Here is a 27,209-nt window from a genome sequence, read left to right on the forward strand (position 1 = left end):
ACCACCAGGCAGGGGACCCTGCCTCTTACCTCCATGGTGGAGGGCAGATGTGGCCAGTTGGCTCGCCATCTCCCCCCTTCTCCCCTATAACAGGCGACAGATGCCAGGGCCAGCCCGCCTTTCACTTGAGCTTTCTTGTCAAGGCTGTGCCTTGAGCCCAAATCCTGACCTTTACTGTATGAAATAAAGTCCTGATGAACAAGCAGAGGTTTGAATTAGAGCAGGCTTGGAGCAAATGTCAAGTCCATCTCTGCCTCCCTTCTCCACCTGCACCAGGAGCCTGGATTAGACCCAGGCTGGAGTTTGCAGTGCCTTAGGCTTTTATGGGTCTGGGGAGACATAACTTATTAACAAAGAGTTATTAAATTTTTATCAATTTTACAACACAATGTAAATGCCTTCTATGAATCTACATTGTATTCATTATCATTTAAAACGTTAATTAAGTCAAAGTTGCATTTAATTTCTCTCTAAATGGGCCTCTGGGAAGAGGCTTTTAGAAACATCTGTGGGAGCGTGTGGCTCGTGGAGACAGGGAATCCCCCAGCCCGCATTCAGGACAGCCCCCTGAGTTGATTGCTATCGCGTGTCTGTGGCTAATTTGTTGTGATGCGATGAGGCATTGTCTTGAATTAACATCAGACTGAGGATGGTGTAAAGCCACTGGAGAGAGGCTTGCAGGGCGGCGGCCCAGGCTACACTGCATCCTCCCTGCAAATCCCATCCAGACGGAAATGAGCAGTTGATCTGAGCGCTCTGGTCTCAATCAGGCTTTGGGACCTTCTCTTCTCATATGGTGCCCATCATGTCAGTTGGATGCTTCTCTGATCTGAGATGGACATTTGTCATCTGGCCCAACAGATTTAGGACATTTGCCAGCATGCTTATAGGAAAGTTCTCAGCGTTTGGGATCTCTTTGATTCGCGTTTAAGCCTACAAGCGATGAAGCACGGAACGACATAATGGGAACTGTTTTCAGAATAGAGTGGATGTAGAGAGTACACACAGGTCATACTCATTGGTGAGGAAGGAAGAAGGGCTACTAAAATTTGCTGGAAAATCACTTTCCCCTTTTGAAGCAAGGTTGGCACCTCTTAGTGTATATATCTTGCATCATCTAGGACCCAAGGCTTGTTTATGTAGCAGTGCTGGGAAATGGCCAGTTGCTTAACTTGGATTCACGTTAAGACTGGCCTTAGTATAATATCTGCTCTTACTATATACTTCAGTCATGTCTGTTTGTGACCTGTGGCCTGTAGCCCGCCAGGCTCCTTTTTCCATGGGATTCTCCAGAGAGAATACTGGAGTGGGTTGTCATGCCCGCCTCCAGGGAATCTTCCCGACCCAGGGATCAAACCCACATTTCTTACAGCACCTGCATTGGCAGGCAGGTTCTTTACCACTGAGCTACCAGGGAGGCTCTTACTATGTGCAAGGGACTCTGCTAACACTGCAAGGGGGTGTGTGTATACATGTGTGTTTGTTGTTGTTAAATTGAACACCCATGTAGCATTTTCTGCATTGCAGGTGCTATTCTGTGCCCTTTACAAATATTATTTAATCTTTACCATGAGGTAGTAATCTTTATTTTCAGTTGAAGCAATTGTAAATGACACATTTGTGCATTGACAGGTGTGGCAACTGAGGCACAGAGAGGTTAAGAGATTGCCAGGAGCCACACAGTGAGTCAGTGGTGGGGCTGGATTTGAGGTCAGGCTGGATGGTTAGTTCTGCAGCCTTTAGCAGATTGACTTACTGAAGAAGATGGATAGGTCAATCTGTCTCCAAGGAAGGGGAAGAAAGACGAGGGTTCCAGTCCTGAGAGCTGGAGATAATGTGGGGATTATTGTGAGAGAGGGAGGGCAGGCCTGGAGGCCACCTCCTATTGGTCAGCTGAGGAAAGGTTCCACAGGACGGAGCAGTTCAGATGTGCTTTGGGGAATGGGAGGCAGAGAGTGTCCTGCCTCATAGCATGAGAGAGGGTGTGGCAGCAGAGGATGGTGGCTGGTGCCTCCCAACAGCTGGCCACCTAGTTTGGCTAGAGCTTGAGACCTGTGCCCGGGAGTGCCAGCAGAAGAGCCTTGAAGGGTGAGTTGTTGTTCAGTTGCTCAGTCTTGTCTGACTCCTTGTGACTCGATGAACTGCAGCACACTGGGCTTCCCTGTTCATCACTATCTCCTAGAGTTTGCTCAGACTGATGTCCATTGAGTCAATGCTGCCATCCAGCCATCTCATCCTCTGTCACCCCCTTCTCCTCCTGCCTTCAATCCTTCCCAGCATCAGGGTCTTTTCCAGTGAGTCCGCTCCTCACATCAGATGGCCAAAGTATTGAAGCTTCAGCATCAGTCCTTCCAATGAATATTCAGTGTTGATTTTCTCTAGGATTGACTGGTTTGATCTCCTTGCTGTCCAAGGGACTCTGAAGAGTCTTCTTCAGCACCACAGATCAAAAGCATCAATTCTTCAGTGCTTAGCCTTCTTTATGGTCCAACTCTCACATCTGTCCATGACTACTGGAAAAATCACAGGTTGAGTAGGGCCCTCTTATTAGCATAAAAAGCATTCTAGGTATTTGCTAGGGGAATGGGCCATAGAGGCTTTGTCTTGGGAAGACCTCCATGGCAGGCATGGAAGGAAGGACTGCACCTGAGGAGGTCCTGAGTAACCCCGCTGTGAGAGTGAAGAAGACCAGCGAGTTGGGGCTATGCCAGGAGGAGGAGGGAGCAAGCTCCCCTCAGAAGCCCAAAGAAGGAAGACTCCATCTAACAGCCTCTAGGACTCGCAGCTGAAGCACATTATCCGGATACAATTCCAAGAAATTAAATCCTTTTAAAAGAAACTTGAATTAATGGCACTGAAGTGGCTGAATTCCATTAGTTAAATTTCTTGAGCTTAATTCTCCCCAGGTGACCCAGTAGTCATTGTGATTCCGACTGGGGCTCTGTGAAGTCGTCTTCTAGGGAATTTCCTGAAGTCATGGCTGGGAAAGAAGAAGAGGGCAGCAGAGGATGAGATGGTTAGATAGGATCACTGACTCAATGGATGTGAGTTTGAGCAAACTCCAGGAGATAGTGAAGGACAGGGAAGCCTGGCATACTGCAGTCCATGGGGTTGCAAAGAGACACCACTTAGTGACTGGACGACAATAACAACAATACGGCTGGGACTAGAGACCTACTGGGTTGCCTCCACTGCCCTTGGTCTTGGGGACCCACTCCATCAATTTTCTTTTTTGAATCAGTATTTCTTTTTCCTCCCTGACCAGCCTCCCATTTTCCAGCAAGACCCACATCTTGAGTGTGTTGATGGGGATAGAGCCAGGCATCTCTGAATCACTGGCATGAATGGCCTTGACCCAGGCTGAGCAGCAAAAACAAAACCAAGGAGGGCCACCAGCGGGGCATGTGACCAGCCTGAGGGTCGTGGCTCAAGCTGCCTGCAGTGGCTTCAGTTAGAGCTCCTGGGGATTCTTTTTGAAAATCCCTGTGTATGGCAAGGCGACTTTCTCCTCCCATCTTTTTCAGAAAGACAGAACATCTCCTTCCATCTATGGAGGGAAGAAAATAATCAAGTGCTTCATGTCCCATTCACTGAGAATCCACCGTCGTTTCCAACCACTTATCCAACTCCCGTGGAAATACAAAACACATTTCCTGTGAAGTATGGCCACAAACAATCCGAGGAAGTCATGTGGCATTTCTAAGTACCATGGTGCAATTTTATCTTCTTTTTCATTTCTCAGTGCACATGAATTTGATCTGAGTTCACTGTGTCTGTATGTGAGCATCCAGGACTGGAGGATTTATGCACCCCTTCAAGCCCAAAAGGTGGTTGAAACAGCACAGAAAAGCACACGGATCCTGAGCTCTCAAGCAGTGGTAGAGCATGCATGCTGAAAATGCCATGTTCTCAGAGGTCTACTCCTAAACCAACATTTTTCTTTTTTGGGCCATGCTACATGACTGATGGGATCTTAGTTCCCTGACCAGGGGATCTTGAGCCTGCACCCCCTGCAGTGGCAGTGCAAAGTCTTAGCCACTGGGTGCTCCATCATGTTGAATTACTTAGATAATCAAGGCATCATCCATCCTCACATTTGCTTACCAAAATTTTGCTTCTCCAGCCAAACATTTTTTCAAAGAGAATCTGAATGGACAGAAACAAGTTCAGCGTTGTCAGAGCCACACAGTTGAAATTTCAGATAGCATCAAAAAGGCTTTTTGATAAATAGTGCCTCGTTTGCAGAGAGCTTCTAGACAAACCCCTAGATTTTTGTTCTGAGGAGGCATTCTTCTGATGTCTAGCTCAGATGAGCTGGGGAAAAAGGGTCTGGAGATTCCAAAGTGGCCTTCCTTCTCTGATCATGTCATCTGGTCATCCATAGGAGGAGCTACCCTCGCACCACCAAGGGAAATAGCAAAAGGAAAACTCTTCCAACCTCTTCTCATAAAACGGAAAGTCCTGGTTTTATCCCGTTCTGTAGGATAGGATGAGCACCACCAAATACTCCTAAAGCTAAAGAGAAAACCCTGTGCACGAAGTGCAAGCTTTTGAGGCAGGTCTGCGTCAGGGACGATCAGCTACACTGAAAGACTTAGAAGTGAAGTGAGAAAGACTGCTCCTCGGAGCTGGAGCCACATAAGATGGTACCTACAGGGGCGCTCTGCAGACCACCAAGCAAGGGCTGTCTTCTGGGAGTGGAGCCGACTGCTTGCCTGAATGTGATCTCCATTCGAGCCCTTGCCAGCTTTCTGGGCTGGAGCCAGTTGGATTGCCACTCAGTCAAGAAAAGACCTGGGGGACTGCCTGCCTTCCCTCCAGGGCCAGAAATATACTACACTCGCATTCTTGGCTGGGCTTTGTGTTTTGGCAAGAATACCTGAATAGGAGATGGCCTGAAGGGGTCCAGTTCAGTAAATATTTGATGAATGAATGAATGAAGGATTCTCAGCCATCAGCTAAAGGAATAGAAGGTCTGCCAGAAACCAGATGGCCCCAGATCTGTGAAGTTTCTAAAACTTTCTAAGCCGCTTACAATATAGTATGTACATCTGTACAGATACAGGTATACAGATGTAATGCATGTGTGTGTACAAGAAGATTCAGAGGGAATAATACAGCAAGAAAAAGAAAAACTAGGACATAACTGAAGGATCTTGAAAAATCATCAGCTAGGAGTTACAATCCATATTCTTTGTGAAAGTTCAGTACTGGGAAAGAAGATCTAGAAACAAATACCAAAAAATAAAATAAAATAAAATCACAGTAGACAAAAACCACCAGTGTTTCAAATGAGGAAAGACAGGGATACCACCATACAAAGTACGCTCATGTATGTAGTGTGTTTGTCCCAGAAAATCAAGGACTTGTGGTATTTGCATTCAGTTTTACTAATTTTGATGAAGTTGACCACTTTCATGTGAGTCAGGGTGACACAAACATAATAATTCATCAGGTGGGGTCATGTGAGAAATGGGTCCATTTGTAGAGAGCTGTGACTATTTGTAGATGACCCGGTCAACCTGCTGAAATGTGGAGACACATCTAAGGCCACTCATGGCTTCCATGTGGCTCAGATAATAAAGAATCTGCCTGTAATGCAGGTGACCAGAGTTCTATCCCTGGCTTTGGAAGATATCCTGGAGAAGGGAATGGCTACCCACTCCAGGATTCTTGCCTGGAGAATTCCACGGGCAGAGGAGCCTGGCAGGCTGGGCTACAGTCCATAGAGTTGGAAAGAGTCGGACGTGACTGAGCGACTAACACTTTCGCTTCATGGCTATTAAGATCATTGACAGTGACTTGTGGGCAAATCGAGTCCTACAGCACCAGAATGACAATTCCTCCCACCTTAAGGTGTCCGAAGGCTTCATGTCTCATGGATATTTTCTATTGTATCATTTTTCTGTGTGTTCTTCTCAAGATAAGAAGTGGGCAGGGAGCTTTCTCCATTGCTCACAGAGCTCTCTCAGGATGTACCAAGCGTTCCCTTACCTTTGAGTGGTTTTGAATTGCTCTTGCATTTTGTCAAGGTTGATCTGGTCATTTCTTCAGTGCAGATGAGTCAGTTTCCACATATGGCTTATAACATATCCAACTAAGAGAACACATTCACAGCGATTCTTCAAAGCCCAAGCCCTAAACAGGTGTTCCTGAAAAAGGAGGTACAATGACCCGCAGAGAAAAGAGATGCACAGTGAAAATGACAGAATGAAACTTGCCATGAATGCAGACAGGGAGGAGGTAGAGATTCAGGTTATGTGGCCTGGAGGTCTAGGGATGTAGATGTGAAATATGCAAGGTGCTAGTTTCTGGGAGGGCCGCTCCTTCACGGATTTCTCCCATGAACACAAAGATGTATCTCTGATAGGCTAACATCTCCTGTCTTTTTCTCTGCATTATAGTAGGGAACTCCCAAGCTATTCCCACTCACTTAGTGTAGTGAACTAAGTGATCTCCTTGGCAATTAAAGCTTGACATTCTTGGGAACCTTCAGGCAGGGAAAAAGAGAGAAGGGGTGAGATTTGTACATTTTCTGGGGACTTAGAGAACAGTCCTGATGCAGTCATGTTTTGATTTGTTCACCAAATGGATGTTTGGCAGATGCTGATTGCTATCATAAGAATAATGCCTTAGGCGCCGACATTGTCTTATTTTATCTAGGCAGTCCCAGAGTTGACATCATCCCTTGCTCTCATGGGCCTTTGCACGAGCTTTAGAACCTCTCTGTTCCTTAGTCTCCTCTTCTGAAAAAAGGATAATAGGACCTCATGGACCAACTGTGACTCTGTTTCTCATCATTCTTTATCTTACTGAAGTTGCCTTATGACTTTTCCGTCTCTAAAGTAGACATAGAGATGGTGAATTCAGTATGTTTTTGGAAGAAGGTCGGAGAGCAAATGAGGGGAACAGAGGACTGGGAGAGAGAACATTTCTTTCCTTTTAAATTCCATCCAAATTTCTTTTCTTGATGGTGATCTTGATCTCAGCTGATCTTTGAGGCCTGAGTGGTGTTGAGGTTTCATAACATCACCTCTTCCAAATTTCTTTACAAAAAGTTGGGCTCTTCTGCTTGTTGATTTCCCTGTTAGTAAGATTAGTGCAAGGATCAGGGTCAATGGTACCAAATACCTACACCCTGCCTTTGTCTCTTTTTTTGAGCAGACCTGATGTGGGGACAGTCTAGAGATGGCTTGAGTAAGTATTGATACACATTTTGAAATCCTAAGGGTTCTGTGTGATCCTGCTCTCTCCTCCATCCTACTGATGGCCAAGCCATCTAGTTTGGTCTCCAGATTACATTTCAAGCCCTCTCTTCTCCTTAGTGGCATTGCTAACTTCAAGCCCTCATTTTTTCTCTCATCTGTTATACTACCGCTGCCCGCCACTTAATTAGTCTCTCTCGCCACTAAACCGCCACTGCATTTATTATATTAAAGCACAGATTTCATCATGTTGTTATCCCATTTAAAGGAGAAAATAATAAACTTTTGATGGCTTCTCATTTTCAATAGGGCAACCTCCAGCCTTCAAAGCCCTTCACAGTTTGACGTCACCTTGTTTTTCTAGTTCCATTCTCCATGTATCTTTCATCTAACTTTTCTTTAAAAAATGTCTAGTTTTCGTTATAGACACATTTCTATAACTTTCCCCTGTGCCTGTGATTCCTCTGCTTTTCTAGCTGATAGAAACTTATCCATCCTTTAAAGCAGAGGCCAGCCAGTTGTGGCCCTTCTCCTTGTTTTAGTAAATAAAGTTTTATTGTAACACAGTCACAGCCATTCATTTGCATATTATCAATGTCTGCTTTCAAGTCAAAACCACAAAGTTGAGTAGTTGCAACAGAGAGCAAAAGTAAAATAGTTACTACCTGACCTTTACGGAAAAACACTGGCTGACTCCTGATTTAAGCACATAGTTCAAATATCGCCATCTCTGTGAAGACTTCTTCACTGCCCCACCCCCCTCAAATGGATGTGTCTTCTCTAATTCTGTTAACAGTTCTTATAAGCCTCGTTTATTTATTTATTTTAAATTGGAGGATGATTGCTCTACAGTATTGTGTTGGTTTCTGCCATACAGCAATGTGAATCAGTCATAACTCTATATATGTATGTATGTGTGTATATACACACACACACACACACACACCCTCTCTCCTGAGTCTCCCTCTCGCCCACCCCATCCCATCCCTCTAGGTCATCACTGAGTGCCAGGTTGGGCTTCCTATGTTATGCAGTAACTTCCCATTAGCTATCTATTTTACACATATGTATCAATGTGTATATATATCAATGCTACTTTCTTAGTTCATCCCACCCTCTCCTTCCCGTGCTGTGTTCAAGTCTGTTCTCTATTCTCCACTCCTTCATTGAAAATAGGCTCATTGGTACCATTTTTTGATTCCATATGTATATGCATTAGTAAACGATATTTGCTTTTCTCTTTCTGACGTACTTCACTCTGTGTAAAAGGTTGTATGTTCCTCCACCTCACTACAATGAACTCAAATGTGTTCCTTTTTATGGCTGAGTAATATTCCATTGTCTATATGTACCACAACTGCTGTATCCATTCATCTGTTGATGGACCTCTAGTTTGCTATAAGCCTCATTTAGAGCAGTTTTCATACTGAGCTTTGTAGAAATAAACAGTGCGCACACACAACTCTCATTGGTCTTTGGATTCCCAGTGTATTACACACAGCAGCCAAGGCACACAGTAGGAATTCAACACAGATTTGCTGAATAACATATACACTGTGTTGGGATTATGTTTCCACAGTTTATTAGGCATGAATCTCAAGAGACAAGAAGAGATGAGCTTAGAGGTCTTGCTTCTTGTTTCCTCATGCTGTCTTGACCAAAACATTTGTTTCTGAGCAGCTGCTTCCTTTGACTGCTTAGAGTACTCTTGATGAGCTGGATGCAGAAATGACCACTGTTTCTTCTTTCTTCCACTGCTTCTCTGGTAGGCTGAGTGTTTGGAGTCTGTGGTAGATCTGGGGATGCTGATACGTTCCCTTCTATATGTTATCAGGCCTTTGAGTCTTAATGGTTGAGGTGCGAGTTGGGAATGCATGGCAGACCCATTATTTCACTTCTCCTGGAGTAACCTCACAAAGCCCTTCAGATCTGCAGTACATTTCTAACTCAAACAAGCTGCTTTCATCGAACTCTGATCCCCCATTAATTGAATTTGTCCCAACTGGTTTGAAGGCAAGGCTTGTACCTTTAATCGCTCAGACCCCAGTCAGCTGCAGGGACCTTCTCTCGCTGTGCTAATACACTGGATGACCCACTCAAGTCTTTACAGCCCTAGATTGCAGAGTCCCACACATCTTCCACATCTACCTGGAATTGCTCCTGGCAACCCTGTCTCTCCCCATGAGTGGGAAGCAGCTGAAACGGGAGAGAAGATGCTCTCTGCTCATGCTCAAGACCCTCCTCCTCAAGTCCCCTGTTATAGGTAACTGGAGATGCCGTAGGCTTACAGGAGGCACTCTGACGTTTGATTCTCTTTACACATGTCTTACCCAACTTAGGTGGAAGAATGGAATGTGGAGGGATTCCACAGTTCAATTCAGAAATAACAAAATTGAGTATGTGTGTGTGTGTGTGTGTGTTAAGGGATGCCCCTTTGGTTGCTGGACCAGCTTCTTCTTCACTGTAGTTGTTAGAGATTAAATCTCAATAAGTTTTTGAAATTAGAGCAGGCTTCCCATCAGCTGAATGGGCAGTGGCACTCACCCACTTCCCATCCAAGAACAGCCCTACCTTCTTCTTAAGCTATGGAATGTTATCAGCATGGTCGTTTGGCTTGAGATCAAATCACGGCAACATAGGAACTGTCATTTTTCATTTTCTGGGGTCCTTTGATCCCATTTGGGGTTTTTTCGTTTCAAGTGAAAAATTCGATTCCTATTTGGATACATCTATCCTGTAGAGTGCTTTTTAATTTTTTTCTGTTAGAGATCAAATCAGAGTTGTAAGTAGTGTGGTCATTAGTTATCACCACCAGATTTCGCAGCCTACACTTTATTTCCGTTCTTACAAAATCACCAGCCTTCTCTGTTGCATACCGATCACTTGCCATAAAGCCGCAATATGCCTTTCCCGGGTGCTTGGGTGTTAATTTATTTCACAGTTTCCTTTGCTGATCTAATCAGAGTCACCTATCACATTCCTGTTTCTTCCTTTTATTGTGTTCCTTTGCTATCGCGTTTGTATGATCTTTTTCTGGAAAAAATGACAGGTACTGTTTCTCACTCTATCAGTGACTTATATGCTCTGTGACTCCTATGGTGCCATTTAAAAAATATAACCTTTTACAGATGCAATCTTAGTTGTTTATAACTCAGGTTTTGTTATATGAGAAAATTCCCTAAGTGACACATTGGTTTAAGTCCAGTTTTTAAAGATGGGAAAAATATTCTCTGCAAAAACATTTTCCTCTAAATTGTAAATGAAGGGAAAGCTCTCCATTAGTAAGATTATGATGCATTTTTCCTTGTTTCTTAGTATATTGAAATGTGTGAACACTATTTTTATATAAGTGATCAAGTTGTGGAGTTTAATAACATGTTGTTAGAGGAAAAAGAGCCATCCCTTTTGATTTATTTGGATATTTACTGGGTGACTTACAGTGCTTTACGTATTAGAATTGGTTTGTCAACAATTAACATTCTAGGTTTTTATATAACCCATACTTCAGGTAATAGAGGATTATTAAAGTGCAACCAGTGTGTTAGAAATCTGCCGACTGGTAATAAAATTCTTATGTATAACAGCAGCTGAAAACTACCACTGTATATTTATGCATAGATTGCAAGATAGATGATGGCCCCCACGCTGCAGAGGGCCTCGAAATACCGGTCTACCAGCAGGTGGCGCTGCTCTTCTATAAATGAAACCTTCCTGGCTCACTCTAGGTCCTACCCTCAGCCGTCCACTCCCTGCTTTTTCTTTTACAGATTCTCTCTCCTTTATTTCTCTGCAATGAATTTCTAAAACTATGTTCATTTGTTTTTCTGTTGAGGAGACAGCCCTCAAATAAGGCGACACCTTTAAATTGCAAAGATTTCCTTAAATCCAAGTTGCTTGATTTAAGGCTCATTTGGAACAAGTCCTAGTTAAATAACTGTTGCTGTTGTTAAAAGGTAACTACACAATACCATATTCTCACCCCTAAGACTGGATTACCTCTGCCATCTGATCATTGTTATGCAGCAAGTCTCATTCTTAACTAATGTTTATTTATACAAATTAATTTCCTAGGCTTCATTCCATACCAGGATAATGAGGGTCATTTTTATAAAGGGGGCTTTTGTTCCAGATTAATGTGCTATATAAAAATGATTTTAACATAATGCTCTTTCATCAAGAATTACTTTGGAATCCAAGTTAACCAAAGAAGGTTGCTTTTCTCCTTGGGCCAGGACTAAATTTCTGACAAACAGGCTCAGAGGGTTTTTTGTTTTTGTTTTCTGATAAGATTATCCACACAAAGGCTGATCAGCTTGTCAACAGTGAGTGGGGAAAAACAAATGTACAGGCAAAACTTACTTTTGTTTTTTGTTTTTAATCCACCCACGGGTAATTTTTCAATCTTTTAAATTTGTTTAAAGACATAACTACATATTTTTACTATTTTTTTTTCTTTAATCTACAGTATTGCTTTTTTACAGGGTGTTTGCTATAAACATGGCTTATTTAGGAGACAGTGGATTTATTGAGATTATGTAAGGGGGGAATTAAAATACATTCCAGGATGACTCATATATTGGGTTTATTTTCTTCATTGTCAAATGGAGAAATTTCAATGCAAATATTTTACTCTTTTTGTAATTTAAAACTTTGAAACCATTAATTTTGGGAATACTATAGGAATTTTTCTCTGAGTTTTTTAAAAAACTTTTTCTAGGCATACTAATTTATAGGGGTGTAGGTTAAGGATCCAGATGACATCATGTACATTCTTATTTTATCCACTTATATGCTTTTGGCAGAGAAAATCCTGAAGTGTTATTGGTTAGGTGAAACCATGAAGTATAGGATTGGGGGCAACATTTCCTTGCAGTGAATCCACTTGAAAACACTGGCTTTGTTGAAAATGTTTTTCAAAGTATTGATTGCAATCAGTTTTGTAGCTTCAAGTTCTGTGTATATGGACTGGGATCAACATGTATAGTTGAAGACAGGAAATAACCACCCAGGGTCAAGGGTAGATTTACTTGGCTGGGCTTTGAGGAAGCAGCCTGTGGGTTTCACAAGACCCCTTGCCCAGGCATTAAATAACTTTATTTTCCTGTGAAATATTTTACTCTCTAGAGTAAAATCAAGGCCTCCAATAGACCTGGACGGTTGCCAGGGGCCTCTTCCTTATCAATTCCGTGCACATGCGGTGCATCTTGTCTTGAACCTTTATAACTTCTAAGTGGCCAGAAAGAAAGTAGACTGAATTACGGGGATTTCTGATAGACTTTTCCAAGATGCAAACCTCATACTGTCCTCTCTGGATCTGAGTATTGAAATCAAAGGAAAAATACCTTCCAGAGGATTCAGATTATTACTAAGTAGTATCCAAATCCCTCCATTTGGATTTCAAAGCCTGTACACTTTCTGTGTTCCTATGTCCCCCAAATGTGCCTTTAAATAAACCTTCCTACTCCAGCCAAACTGCTTTTCCTTTAGTCCCTAGACTTAGTGACCCCCCATTTCCTTCTCTTTGCTCCAGCTCACCTCCCCACCTAGCATGCCCTTCCCACCCCCAGTTTATTCAGCATCACAGCTTGAGTGCCAGGCCCTGTGTTTGGTTCTGGGGATACACAGGTGAATGAGACTGACATCTCTCGCCATCCAACTCTTGTTTCCAGTCTTATTTTCCCTGACCTCTCAGACCTTTTCACCCTTTCTGTCTAGCGGGTATCATTTAGCCCTCACTTGATATTATCATGCAACCTTGTTATTTCATACAACTTGTGAATTTTACCCAATTATAGATAACTTTAATGCAGTTGGCTTGTTACTCCAGCTAGACTTGTGGATCTATTTTATTGTACATCTTGAAAAAGATTTTGGAAAAAAAGAAATGCCTAACCTCTGATCCCTCAGGATTTGTGTTGAATTGCTTTGGTGTTCTATAGAGTTCTCCAGTTTCTTCTATTGAAAGGAGGAGTTGAGAACCATTTCCCTTGGACCAGAAATCCTACTTTTCCTAGTCTTTAGTGCTTTGGGTTGAGTCTTTGGGTAGGAAGTTGTGGATAATTATTTGTGGTTGTAGGGTTATGAGGCCTTCAGTCCATGGCTGGCTCCTGTGATATCTGGCAAGTAACAGAAGAGAAGGTTAAGCCCAGAACCGTTACAAAGCAGAGCTGAAAAACTCCTATGCTTATTTACTGCCAGTCCTCAGAAGGGGAGGGGTCTTGCCAAGGCTACACAGTGGGTCTAAGCTTGGACCTAGACCTGGGCTCCTCACCACTTGGCTGTGCTTTTTCCCTCTGCAATGACACCTCCTTGGTAACTAGGAGTTATTTCTTAGAAACTTTACTAGGGGCTCAGCACTATAAGAGATTCAGAAATTTGTAGATTGCGTTATGAAACTTACACGTCTAGTTGGGGAGAAGGCATGGAAAATGGGAAACAAATAATAATGCAAAAAAAAAAAAGAGAGAGATATCAAAGGGGTGTGAGATGAGAAGTGCCAAGGGACTTTAAAGAAATTAAGGATTCTGCCTTGTTACAGTCATCTGGGAAGGTTCCCTTGAAGAAGCAAGCTAACCTGTTTCTTGAAGGGTAGTTAGAGTAGGGAGGTGAAAGGAAGGAACAGATGAGGAGTCGCCACACTCTACCTCATCATCCCCCTGCCCCTCCTATCATCTCCCAGGCACATGCCCAATCCCATGACCTCCCACGAGAAATCAAGGAAAAGCCCCTCACAATCAGGCAACATGAATTTCCTGTAATTTAGAGGAAACAGTGGGGCTTCTCCATGTTTCCATCTGACTTTCATTTGTTGTTGCTCTGAATGGTTCCAGCCTTCTTCAATTGAGGCCCATTTAAACATTTTCTGGCTTTTCTTGCTTTTATGACACTTGGCATAGCCTAATTATTTTGACCCGAGCAGTTCACTGGGGCCATATGAAATATGGGACAAAGGTGACTGTCGACAGGACGTAGAGAATGGGGGTGGAGTGGTGAATTTCACCCCATTCTAGTGGCTGGATACCAGCTCAGTTGCTTTGGGCAGAGGAGAGTTTGTGAACCCATTTGAGTAGGACAAAATCAAAATAAAGCAGATTGGCCTTGTAATGGTGAAGAGCTCTAATTACTTTGACTTCTCAAAGCCAAGATAATAATGATGGGTAACATTTATCAAGAGCCTGCCAGGAACTCTTGTTAGCACTTTTCAAGCTATTCCCTTTTCTTCATTTTTTTCAATCTATCCTCACCACCACCCTGTGAGGAAAGATTATTCCCAGCTTATAGGTGAGAAAAATGAACTTAGGTAATTTACCAGATACTCAAGTTCAGACCGAACAGAGTGGTTTCAAGTCCTGTGTGCTTAACCATTATCCTCACTGCAGCTCAGTAGTAGTTGATGTATGTAGAGGGATCTTCCACCCCAATGCTCCTTGTCTCAGGAATAGCACGCTTGAGTGTCACTGGAGTCAGAGCCAGAGATGCTGACATGGGGTACCTGCCATGTGACTGGGGGTCCAGGAGGCAGCATTTGAGGAGCTGGTGAGCTCATGTCCTATGAGACAGTTACCTTCCTAGGATGGGAGCCCAGTCTTTTGCAAGGTTTTTAAACAGTTAAAATCCATATTTTTATGGATAATCTTTAAAGATTGTCCTACATATAAAATCTGGTGGAGCAGCCAGATGGTGCTATGCAGAGCACACCAAGACAGTATTTGTCCTCAGCATATGGTCACTGGTTATCTCGCTTAAGCCCACAGCATCTCCAGATTTTGGTGTTCTCATCTGTTCAGCATGGATCTTGTGACATTGGGGGAGTTGTGTAGGAGATGAGACCTCTAATGAAGATCAGAGTTAGGGCTTGAACAGGTCACCTTACTCCACAAACCCATGTCTTCATGCTGTTCTCACTAACAGACTTCTGACAGCAAATGATCTGGAGGAGAAGTCCACAGACCTGGGTGCTCCTGGGTTGGTATTGTTAGTGTAGCCTTGAGCCCAGGGAGGGTCAGGCCTGCTCATGCCTAAACCCAGTCCAGCCCCGCACCTACATTCCGCTTGCTCTGTGTTGACCAGCAATGTCCTGCTGTGCGCTCCCATTTTCAAATGTGGCAGGGGCTATGTCTGAAGATAAATTATAGTAGAATACGGATGATGGTTTTATAGTTTGAGAACATCTTTAGAAGGTGAATATGCCCTTAGGAAATATACTAAATGCTGTGTCTAGTGTAAAGTCACAACCCAGACTGGTCCTTACCTCCCAAGGTTAAAAGCATGCAGTATTTCTAAAGTGGTCTGGCAGGGCATTCTTCATCAGGCCATGCAGTGCGCCTGGGTTACACTAAAAACCCATGCATTTTACCTTTATCTGAGTTTCAGAGAGCGTATCAGTGCAGTCATGTGGAATACATGATAGAATGCTAGGGGGCTCTTGACAAGACTGGCTCAGTGGCAGATATGGTGTTTATGGATGAACCAATAATAATAATGATATTAGTAATAATAATGGTCCTTTTCTGTATAGCGTCTTATGGTTTAGAAAATAATTTAACATACACACAATTAGATCCTAGGCTGATCTTCAAATAGAATCATTGGGGCAAGCATTAATTCTGAAGACATAAATACCAAAGTGAAAATGGAAATGAAAATCTGATTGACATCTTCTGCCAGTCTTGTTTACTAGAAGCCGTTTAGGGGGAGGAAAAACAAAAAGAGAAGGAAGGTATCCACTGAGTCAACACATGTAAGCAAATAGAAACTTTTACCTCAAAGTGGAAATGTAAATATACATTGTGTTCAGCAGGAGAATTTGATGTGAGGTGTGAAATTAAGTCCGGGAGACCTGACCCTTTGCTTGTCTTCTGATTCTCACCCTGGGCTGGTGGTATATCTCAAATTCCGGAGGCAGCATGATCTTTCCTCCACTCCTTTGGGTGTCTGACAATCTGTAAATCCACAAGGAAGCCTTTCTTGCAAGGATTTTCCTGAACAGTCTTATACAGACAGCATGAAGTGATCAAAAGAATGAGTCATATTTCACATTTGCCTTGTCCAGCTCTGAACAAGGGAGCATGTATACACACAGGCAAATTAAGATAACTTCTCTGTAACCACAGGCAGAGTCCAGTGCCTAGAACACTCTTGAGAAATGGCCAGGCAGGGCTGCGGCCAGAGTGGGAAGAATGAGACACTTGCTTGAGGCACCAAATCTAAGGAGTCACCAAAAACCTTAGTCATCAAGATAAATAACATGTGCTCAGTCACTTCAGTTGTGTCCGACTCTTTGTGACCCTTATGGACTTGTAGCCTGCCAAGTTCCTCAGTCCATGGGATTCTCCAAGCAAGAATACAGGAATGGGTCGCCATGCCCTTCTCCAGGGAGTCTTCTTGACCAAGGGATTGAACCCACATCTTCATTGCAGGTGATTACTGATTGAGCCACCAGGGAAGCCCCAAGATAAATAATAGGTTCATGCAGTATTTTAAAGCATCAAAATGCAAAAAAATGCATGATGAATAAAATGTTAGAATCTCAAATAAAGGCAGGACAAATAGTGATTTTAGTGTTGGCATTTAAGTACTGAATTTCATAAGTCAGTAGGGGTTAGAATAACAAACCCAGCACAACCGGCGGCTCTGCCATCTATGTGAGCACTTTAATTGTTCCTGAACAGTGTTCAGCACCTTCCAGGCATTTTCTCTTGATACATTTCAGAGAGACCAGTTTGTCCTACAGTAAATCCAAATCTATTTGATAATAAACCATATTAGAGAGTTCCTTCACAGACTCCATAAATTCCATTACGGTTCATTTTGTCCTTGTTAAACATTTGAGTTGAAAATTACAATCCCTTTATTCACAATGGTCATTTCAGACACACAGCTCAAAAGGAACAGCATTAACTTTAAAAAATACACTAGCACACTTGAACCTATTCAGCACCATAGCTTCGTAGACTCCAACTGATGATTTTTATTAAGTATACTGCAGGAGGGGAAAAAATCAAGAATAATTATAAATTCATATATACGTCTCTTATGGGCATACAGTGACTTGAATGGGATGAATGCAGAATTTATCTGTTTCCCCAAGAAAATCACAGAGATGTTCTGATTAAGCCCATAATCTAGTCGATGTGAAATTCTAGCCAAACGTATGGGGCACATTTTCTCTTCTGAAAGTACTTTTGATAAGAAATGCATTACAAACTCATCAGTTTGGCTTCCTGTTAACAAAAAGACAGCAGCCGTCTGGATCATTCTGGGTTCACAGTGAAACTGCCACACCATGTACCCTGCAAGTAAAGCTGTGCAAGTTTGACAAGGGGCAGATGAACCCGGGAGTTATTGTGCAGGGGTTTAAATCTATGCGGCAGCTGACGGTTGAAATAATCATCTATATATCGCTCTGAGCTAGCTGGGGAAAGGTTGACGCTGTATATTTTCAACATATCTAGTCTAATGGTTAATCTGTTGTCTTGGATGGGCTCTTGCCGGGTGGACTTGGAGCACACACTGACAGCTCCGAGGAATTGCTCATGGTGGATGTGGTTGGCCTTGATTCTCAAAGTGCACGGTGGAGGGCTCTAACTTAGCTCACACGAGAAAATGAGAAACTCACCTGACTGGTCCCCCCCGAGGCAAGGGAGCCTGCCGGACAAATAGCAGATTTGGTGGGAAGGACATTCGAGGCTCTAAACTATTAATACTCCATCCCTCCCGACTTCCCTCCTGACTTGACTTCCCTCCCGACTTTTCCACATCTGTGCACTGGAAGTGAGTTCCGTATGTGTTGCTTTCATTGTCTGGCTATCTTGGCAGATTGGAAAGAGCATTGTCCTTTTTGAAAACTGGAAAGCTAGGAAAATGTGAGAAGATAGGAGCAGGAATCAGCAAACCTTTGCTATCAAGGGTAAATGTGTTACACTTTGCGGGCCACACGGTCTCAGTTGCAGTTATTTATCTCTGTGTTGTAGAGTGCAAACAGCCAGAGGTACTAGGTAAAGAAATGCCTGTGGCCATGTAATGATAAAACATCAGTTAGAGCTACTGAAGGTTCCATTTCATATCATTTCAATGTGTTATGAAATATCATTTGCCTTAGATTTCCCCTCAACCACTTAAAAATGTAAAAATTATTTTTAGCTTATAAGCTCTACACGAATATGTTCCACAGTATAGTTTGCTGATTCCAGAACTTGAGAAATATAAAAAGAAAGACGGCAGCTGTTGGTGCCAGGAACTTGGCAGATTTCATCCTTATTCTGAAGCTTGTCCCCACAAAACATGTATTACATGTGTCAGGGTTGCAGAAAGAAGTGAGACACACTTTTTGACCTCAAAGCTTTATTGGTGTTGGGAGTAGCAAGCAGGGAGAGAAGGAGAGGAAAGTTGAGAAGAGGCTGTTTTGGTTGAACTCCTATACATTTTCTTCTGTTTAATTCAAAGTAAAAGCTTTCTTCTACTGTCTTCCCAACTCCAAACTCCATAGTGAAAATTCAAAGACGTTCTTGCAGTTCTCACTTCCACTGTGTATTTGCTTTTAAACTTTCCTTGTTTTCTCTGTCTTCATCTCTAAGAAGCTTATGCATTGTAATCTTTTCTTGAGATTCTTCTTTGCCCTTGAGGTGATGGAGACAGTTATTCCAAGAAAAAAAGAAAAGAAAAGTACCGAAGGCAACTGGATTGCCAAAAGAAATTTTCTACCGAATACTGAGCAGGGCAAGAGCACCGGGCAAGTTGTAATGACAGGTCAGATTGTTAGTAAAGATATTTGAGCTGAGATTCTAGATACAGGAGACTGGGGAATGTTGGACTCTAACCAGGATGCATATAGAACAGGAGGCTGTGGTTTGAGATGGGCTGCGTCGGTACAGAAGGTACATCTATACCACCAGATCTGATTCTTGAGGATCTGTTAGGCCACAGTATTTCTGTAGAGAACATTACAAACCAGGTCATGTGGATTCTGTTAATATATTTATATAGTATTTCTTCTCTCTCCCATGCAGGAGCTGAATTCTTTCATTACTCTGTGTTGATGGCCTCAAACTTACACAATTCAGGTTTCCTAGGCAGTGAATAGAGCCAGAAATATACCCTGTGATTAACTTCTACATAACCCATTGTTCCTTAAAGTCTCCCTCCCCATTCTCCTATTAGCTTCACAAAAGCCAGAAATGAAAAAGCTCCAACAAGCCTCCCCTTCCCTGCCCCCTCAGTCTCCCGTGGGGTGCTACGCCCCATGCCTGGACTCAGGCAGCCTGGGGACTCTTTCCACCCTCATTTTACATGGTAACAGGTCTGTTGTTTCCAGCCTCCATCCTCTAGGTTTTCCAAATAAATGTATTTACTATTTCTCAGCTAGAAGTTGTAAAATGATCCTGCCTGATACTGTACCTGGTAAAGTGATTATTCAGTTGTAGAGAGTTATGTATATTGTGTTGGTGATATTATTAGTGTTCACATTGCTTTGGGTACGCAGTATCCTTCATCTTTTAATGAGCTCTGTATTAATATTCACCATGATGTTTCCAAAAAATCAGATTTTGGGGGGATTGATTTTATCAATAATACTGCAAAAGCTTCACCAAACTTCTTGGTGAAATATGGTGCAGTGGTAAAGAAGCAGCCTGCCAAGCAAAAGATGTGGGTTTGATCCCTGGGTTGGGAAGATCCCTTGGAGAAGGAAATGGCAATCCACTCCAGTATTCTTGTCTGGGAAACCTCATGGACAGAGGAGCCTGGTGGGCTGCAGTCCATGGGGTCACAAAGAGTCAGATGCTACTGAATGCACACACATATACACATATACACACATACACTAGGTTGTCAGACCAGAAACTCTTACTTCCGGGATATCACCCACTTTAATTTCCCCGTGTTCTTGAGCTGCCTACTGACCTTGTAGGCATAGAACTTGGCTCAGATGCCTGTCTTACTTTATTGTAGCTGCTCAGCCCATTGATGGGCACATAGCATTCCCACCACAAGATTCATCCTGAAACAATCGTTAAGTGCTCCTTTATAGCAGTTATATGACCAAACTCACAGGATGGGTTATTTATCTGGCATTTGTTGTTCTTGTTCTTATTTTGCCTTCATTGCTTATGGGAACATTCATACCCTCTCACTCGTCTGGTTTGAGTGATAGACAGCCAGGGTTCTGGTGGTCTATAATTGTAAGACAGGAAATGTCCCTTTGTAAAATAGGTGCCATTGTGTGCTGCAAGCCAGGGATTTCTCTTTCCTGGCTACACTGTAAGACCTTGGAATTTGCTAGCCCAGATTTCCTAGTGAAAGTCTGAGGCAGTCATCCTATAGAGAGGTTGAATCAGCCTGGGAGTTTTGTCTATCATGAATCAGTTTGTTGAAAAGTGACTGTATTACCACAACTTACTTGATTTTTCTTGGGAGGAAGGGAAGTTTGATAAACCCAGGCAACAGGAAGCACACTTGTTCAATCTCTAGTCCCACAATTTCATAAGTTGCCATTTTTAGTAAAACAGCATTCACGCCCTGAAAGGCTGAAAACACACACCCGATTCTCACTGATATCACTCACCATACATGGAGATGTGACACATCACCCTTTCTTAGGGGTGGCAGACCCCTGGCATTTAATGCAAGTTAAGCAGCGGTATCACAACCAAGGGAGCTAACCAAGCCAGTGGTTTGAGATGAAAATGATAGTTTCACATTGAGGGTTGATGACTTGGACTCTAATGATTATTCAGGAGGATGCATTTTAGCAGTGTTTAGAAGATAATGAGTTTGGTCTTTCTGCAAAACTGAATTGTCTGTGTCTTGTATATATCATGGGGGGAGAAAGGAACTCTGTATATTTGGGGAAATGATGACACAAGCAAGATTGTCTTCTGACACATTATCCCATCTGACATCGATGACAATAATGCAGCGAAAAGAATTTCAAGAAGTCATCGGGGGGAAAAAAGGAAAAACCCTGCAATTTAGCTGTGAGGGAAGAAACTTCCATTTTAATTTAAAACTATAATTTTGTTCACTGTGAAAACTGGTTTGGAGCTTTTCCAATGAAAAATTTCACAAAGGATTAATTTCAGTTTTCTTTTCTTGTTATTGTTTGGCAGTCAAGGTTGGAGCTAGATCACGCTATCCCAAAGACCCATTTGAGTTCAAGAACACAGCTCACAGTTCTCAGCTTGTGATCGAGCCAGGTGAAGGAGCTCTGGAATCCATCCCAATTTTTAATAACTGCACCCCTTAATGTTCTACCTTAACATGCTGAGCTCAGGGGGAGAAGGAAGATGTGCTACTGTGGATTTCAGCATGCATCTAGCTTGTTGGGCAGCAAAATACCAAAGAGAAAACCCATACAAAATGATAAATAATCATTAAAACGACCCTCCCCCCAAACTCGCAGCTTGCACAGGACTCCAGTCGGAAGCCCTGTTAGTTCGATGCCTCTGCGTTCAAACCACTTTGCATGCCTCTTACTCTGAGTGATTCCAGTGTGAATATGACATTACTAATGATCTGCTAAGTGTGTGCAGATGTGGGTTTCGCCAGATGTGGTGATTAATAACGTAATGAAGATAGCCAGTTGACTCATGTTTATGGGTTGTTTGCCTTTTATTACATTTCCGAGTTTATTTGCTTTGAACTATTTTTTAACTGCAGCCAACAAACTCACCTTTAAGTCTCAGAGGGCATCATCCCCCTAAACCCTGTTGAGGAAACAGGGACAAAGGAATGTGCCCCAGGCTGGAGCTGAGAATTGGGTCCACTACAGGTCAGCTCTGGACTACGTAGGCAAGCTGAAATTGTTGCCCAATTTACTCAAAGTGCCCGTGAAGAGGCATTGATGAACCTTTACACAGTGTTTGCAAGTTGGCTAGGCCAATAAAGAAAGGGATTTCTCTTTTTTTAAAAAGTGCAGTAAAGTATATGATCATCTTGAAGGGAGCCCGGAGTTCTGGCCAGTGTTTCTGGAAGACGTTGCCTTGCTTTTACTTTAAAAAAAGTGCCGATGAAAAGTTGAGTAAAATGTTGTTACAGATGCTCGGCTCTGCATTAAGGCTGTTGGAATTACCACCACATCTTAAATCAATTCCCAGAACATTGTCTGGAGGTTATGTCATTGAAATAATGAATCCTCTTTAGTCAAGTATAAGCAAACATGTTAAAACATCATTGTAACTTTAAATTAAACTCCAGCGCAAACCAAGGGATCTGAAGGCTCATTAGATTTGCCTGACATTTTTCTAGCACTGAGTCTTCCCAAACTGTAAAACTGTTAGATTCAGTGCCTATTAGACAAGTGAGCACTGGGAAGTTACAACAGCACATTAAGTGTTATACTTAGGGATGTGCAAAAACAAGCCCTTGAATTTTATGAGTACTCAGAGACTGGATGGAGTTCAGCTCCTATAAAAATTCCACATTGGATTCCTGAACTTGTTTGTGTTTTAAAGAAGCTGGTAAGTCAGGTTCCTTTAAAAGATCTTATCTTCCTACTGCTTCCACAGCAGGAGGACCTTAGTGGAAATGCCGGAGACAGAGGTGTATAATAATTAGCCAGAAACCAGGCTAACTGTGAACCTGGATGTGTGTGTTGGCATGAGGTAGTAGCCCATTCCTTTAATACTTGTCTTTCACCAAAGTAAGTCTCCCTTTTTAATTCAATTTTTATTCCTCTCATGTAGTCACAGAAGCCGTGAAATGAAAATTATATTTTATAGCCTAACTAAAAGTTTTCCTCAATCTGCTTTCCTTAAATATGCAGAAATTGATGGAATCCATATAAAAGGATAATAATTAAATATGGTTTATATCCTACTTAGGAGGCAGAAGTGATCACGGCTCCTCTGGTGGGATCTAAGCCACGTGTAATGGTCTCCATTACACAGCGTTCATATATTTAAGCTGGAGACATTTCCCTGCACCACACCCCCCCCCCACCCTGCCCCATCTCTTCAGGGAACAGATCTGCATTTCCAGTACACGAGGAAACCTTTGAACATGCATTTCATTTAAGAGAACAAATCCCAGTTTAAATGCAGTATGATTATGATGGATGAGCTTTCTGAGTTGTGATGAAAATAAATCGTTTCCTTGCATAGTAGGTGCCTGACTTTAGCACCAGAACTAGGTGTTTTCCTGGAGCTGGCGAACAGGTATTAACTTGCAAGTCTTCCCTCTGAAGATCACTGCAGGTAAACAGATAGCGACCAGGTGCCAGATTAATGGGCACTTAACAAGAGAGGGTTGTGTATCATTAGCCCAGTGTAAATGAGGAAAGTAAAGTTAAGCAAAAGAATCCAGCAGAAATGCCCGAGACTGTGACTTCCTACAAACACAGGCTTATTGTATAATTGGACAAAACCGTGGCAACATCTGGTGGACTTGACTAAAGCTAGGCTAGGGTAGGTAAAAAACCTTTATGGACATTTCATCCTAACTATAAGAAGGCTTGTGTGATAAGAAGAAAAGAATTTCTACCTCCTACTAGATCAACTCACATGCTACTCAATTAATCTAGGTCATCTTGAACAAAATACAAGCATTGCAAGTGGTCCATATTAAAAGATGACTTTGTATTACATGGGTAGTCAGTGCAAGACTTTCTACCCCATCCCAAGGTGGGAAAAGTGCAAAAATACACTTACACCCGTACACATTCTCTCTGTCTCTCAGTCTTACTCCCTTTCTACTCCATCATTGCCTGGGATGCCTGGCCCCTCTCCTAGGAAAGGAAGATAAATGCAGGTCAAGAACAGAGTGCCTGCTTGCTTGCTGAGAGATGCATATCGCCTCTAAGTGATTTTTTTCAATACCATTTATGTGGCTTCTATTTATTTCCTTTAATCTTTTAAGTGCTGTTTAGTCTCTGTGATTTGCTTGTGGATACTCATTTCTGATAAGATGCGTTATCCTTCCAGCCACATAGTTCCTTCCTGGAGACCTAAGTGACTGATAGGGTCACAGCCTGAGCCTGGGCCTCTGGCGGGCAGATGGGGTGGGGTGAGGGAGGGGAGCCTGTGCAGGGGGAGCAGCAGGTGATAGAGAGTAAGGGCTAAGGGCATTTGCAGGTCATTTATCTGCCTTTATTTCTTCCAGTCATGCTCTCACTTCCAACTACATTCTTGTTCCATTTCCTGTGTCAGCCAAAAGTTAGACAACCCCAGACTGACAGTAGAATAAAGGAGTGTACCAAGGCGATACTTGGAAGAAGGGTAGTTGGATTATCATGGTCTTTCCTGGTTGACTCAGACCTGCCTGCAGTGCTGGAAACCTGGGTTCGATCCCTGGATTGGGAAGATCCTCCTGGAGAAGGGAATGGCTACCCACTCCAGTATTCTTGCTTGGGAAATCCCATGGACAGAGAAGCCTGGCGGGCTATAGTCCGTGGGGTCACAAAGAGTCAGACACGACTGAGTGACTAACACTAACACTGGATTATTATAAACTCTTTGAGGCCATATATCATAACATTAAATGTATTTAGTGTTTTCAGGGAAGTACCATATCATGCACGTTCTGATATGGGTCTTCCTGGATAATATCAAGCAGCTGAGATGGCATCTCCTCCCCCACTTAAGCCTTGTACACCTTTAACACCTATCAAGCTTCTTTTGATGTTGTCGCTGCTAATATTTCTCCTCTTAGCTTTAAGGTAACTGCATGTCATTTTGAGTTTCAGGGATGCTTCCTCCCAGTCTGTGTTGCAGTCAACAATAAGAATCCAAGGATCCTGCTTTTCCCTCTTGACATTACAGCTTTAGCCTGAATCGTGGGGGTGGGGAGAGGAAGACTAGGATTTTGCTGCTGGTGCCCTTGGGTGACAGGCTGGGTATGCATCTGCTAATTATCAAGCAGCTCTCTTAAAAAAGAGGTACGATGCAGGCTACTACATCTCCAGAGCTTCTTAGTGGTGTCTTTGGGCAAAAGCAGTAGAGTATGCTGTGTTGTTTGTGAGCAGAGCTTCACATTGCTTAGCGATCTGTGTGGTTTAAACATTTGGAAAACAACCTGTGGTTTCCAATAGTCTCTGCTGCCCTGCTCTCCTGCCCACCACCCCTCTCCCTGCAATCCCCCGCATCATCAGAGATATCATTCACTGGCAACCTCCTCCTTCGTTTGGGTGCTTGCAGCCCCTTTCTCCCATCTTAATGAATTGAGAAAGGACCCCACATGCACAGCCCCACAGGCCCTCTCTCCTGGGAGGTGGAGGGACAAGAGCTGCATTGGGCTGGGATTCTTGAGCCAGAACCCACCAATGTTCCCAGTCCTGATGGATTGAAACATTGGCTGTTAAGGCCTCCAATCCTTGCCTCTCCAAGGCTCTTTTCCTCTGGCGTGCAGGAATTAGGAACCGGTTTTTTTGGTTCATTTGCAGAAGCAGCCAGCTGGCAGCTCTCATGCTGCTGCTTCAAAGACAACTCTGTTTCTGATTTTTGGTCATCCAGCAAGGCAAAGGAACCAAAATGAATTCTAAGCAGAATGATGGCGTCTTCCCATATATACATCCATATTTTTGCAATTTCTGTTCTTTCTATTGGCAGGGTGTTTATAAACTGTTTTAGTCTTTGAGAGTGCATGTTCAAATGCTGGAGTGTTGAGAGGTGATGCTCTCACCTCCTCTAAGCCGGGCTCTTTGACTAACGCCTTGGTTTTTGTCATTGGGTCCTAAGACACGGCCACGAATTCCTAGTGAGTGACTGAGCCGTAAGTGTGTGTCCTTTGATATCTTGCCTGTATTTCACAGTCTGTCCTCAAACTGTTCATAATCTCATGAGCTGCCTGTATTTCCAGTTGAAGATGAACAGCCGTCGACACTGTCACCCAAAAAAAAGCAGCGCAACGGAGGCATGCGGAACTCACCCAGCTCGTCGCCCAAGCTGATGAGGTAAGGATGGATGGGGGCCCGGGCTGTGCAGTGGGTCCCCTGGTGGCAGGTCCCCCTCTCACTCCATCTCCTCTCATCGCCCCCCCACCCAACCCTCCAGGGCCCAGCGGCTCCCCTCCCTAGTAAGCTCGCAGGGGAGGAGGGGACGAGATCGTTAGATGGCTTCTTAAAGGCTGGAGTATTTATTCTGTCAGCTTGTCAGCAGTTAATGATAGAGCTGAAAAAATTCTGTCATGAAAAACAGTTTGAAAAGCTGTTTGAAAAATACATAGGCTTTAAAGTCTGAGCTGTCACCATGTCCTGTCTATGTGTAGTTCCTAAACAGCAGTGGCACTAATGACGGCAGCAGCCAATCAGAGGGATGTGTGTGGTTAGTTTGCCTCCGGCAAGTCTCTTTCTGCTGGAGTCCCTCCGAGGACTGTTTTCTGTACTTAAGGCCATATGTGAGATGTATCATCACAATCAAAAATGAACCTGAAGATTACCTTCTCTTTATCCTGTCAATTGAAATCAAATTTCTGTTAATTGATTTTGACTGATAAAAAAGTCTAATAATCTGTGGACTTGCCAAAGCAAAGTTCAAAAGTAATCCACTTCTGCTCAGGCTAAAAGCAATATTAATTATGGAATACAGCTTGTGTGCACTCTTCTGCTCTCTTTCTCTCCTTCCCTCCCTCCTTCTGCCCCTCTCTCTGCTCCTCACTTGCTCCCTTCCTTCTTTCCTTTCTTCCCTTCTCTCTATCTTGACTGCAGCTTCCTCTAGGAAAAGGCAAGTGAAGCCAATTTTTCAGTAGACTTCTGTTGGTTCCTCTTCTCGGCCTCTTCATCTTTCCTCTCCTTTTTTTTGTCTCTGATTCATCTGCCAATCCTAGTGCTTATTTCCCCATCATCCTCACTCTCCAGCACCTCAGTGAAACAGGGATGATTTCAGATTTGCACTTTCCCTAAATGTTGCCTGCCATGGAAACACCTGCCATCTTCATGGTGCTTTCTTCTTCTCATTGCCACTGGCCAGTCTCCTCCCTTTGATGACTGATACAAAAATCAGGATGAATTCCTCCTCCTCCCTACCTTTTCCTAGCATTCACCTCTTCCTGCCTCTCCACAACCAGCTTTCTAGG

General features: G+C 43.1%; 1 protein-coding gene across 7 annotated transcripts in view; it reads left to right on the forward strand.

Moving 5' to 3' along the window:
• The window catches only part of KCNMA1 (potassium large conductance calcium-activated channel, subfamily M, alpha member 1), a 772,904-nt gene that overhangs the window by 642,203 nt on the left and 103,492 nt on the right, over nucleotides 1–27,209 (forward strand). For 4 of the 7 annotated variants that reach the window (XM_010834188.1, XM_010834189.1, XM_010834190.1 and 1 more), the window contains one exon: nucleotides 25,995–26,088. In XM_010834188.1, the coding sequence (XP_010832490.1) occupies nucleotides 25,995–26,088 (94 nt within the window). Of the gene's footprint in view, nucleotides 1–21,310; nucleotides 21,398–25,994; nucleotides 26,089–27,209 lie in introns of all 7 variants that reach the window. The other 3 variants (XM_010834186.1, XM_010834191.1, XM_010834185.1) reach the window with 1 other exon arrangement.

The sequence above is a fragment of the Bison bison genome, unplaced genomic scaffold (assembly GCF_000754665.1).
Source record: "Bison bison bison isolate TAMUID 2011002044 unplaced genomic scaffold, Bison_UMD1.0 scf7180017864029, whole genome shotgun sequence".
Lineage (NCBI taxonomy): Eukaryota > Metazoa > Chordata > Mammalia > Artiodactyla > Bovidae > Bison > Bison bison.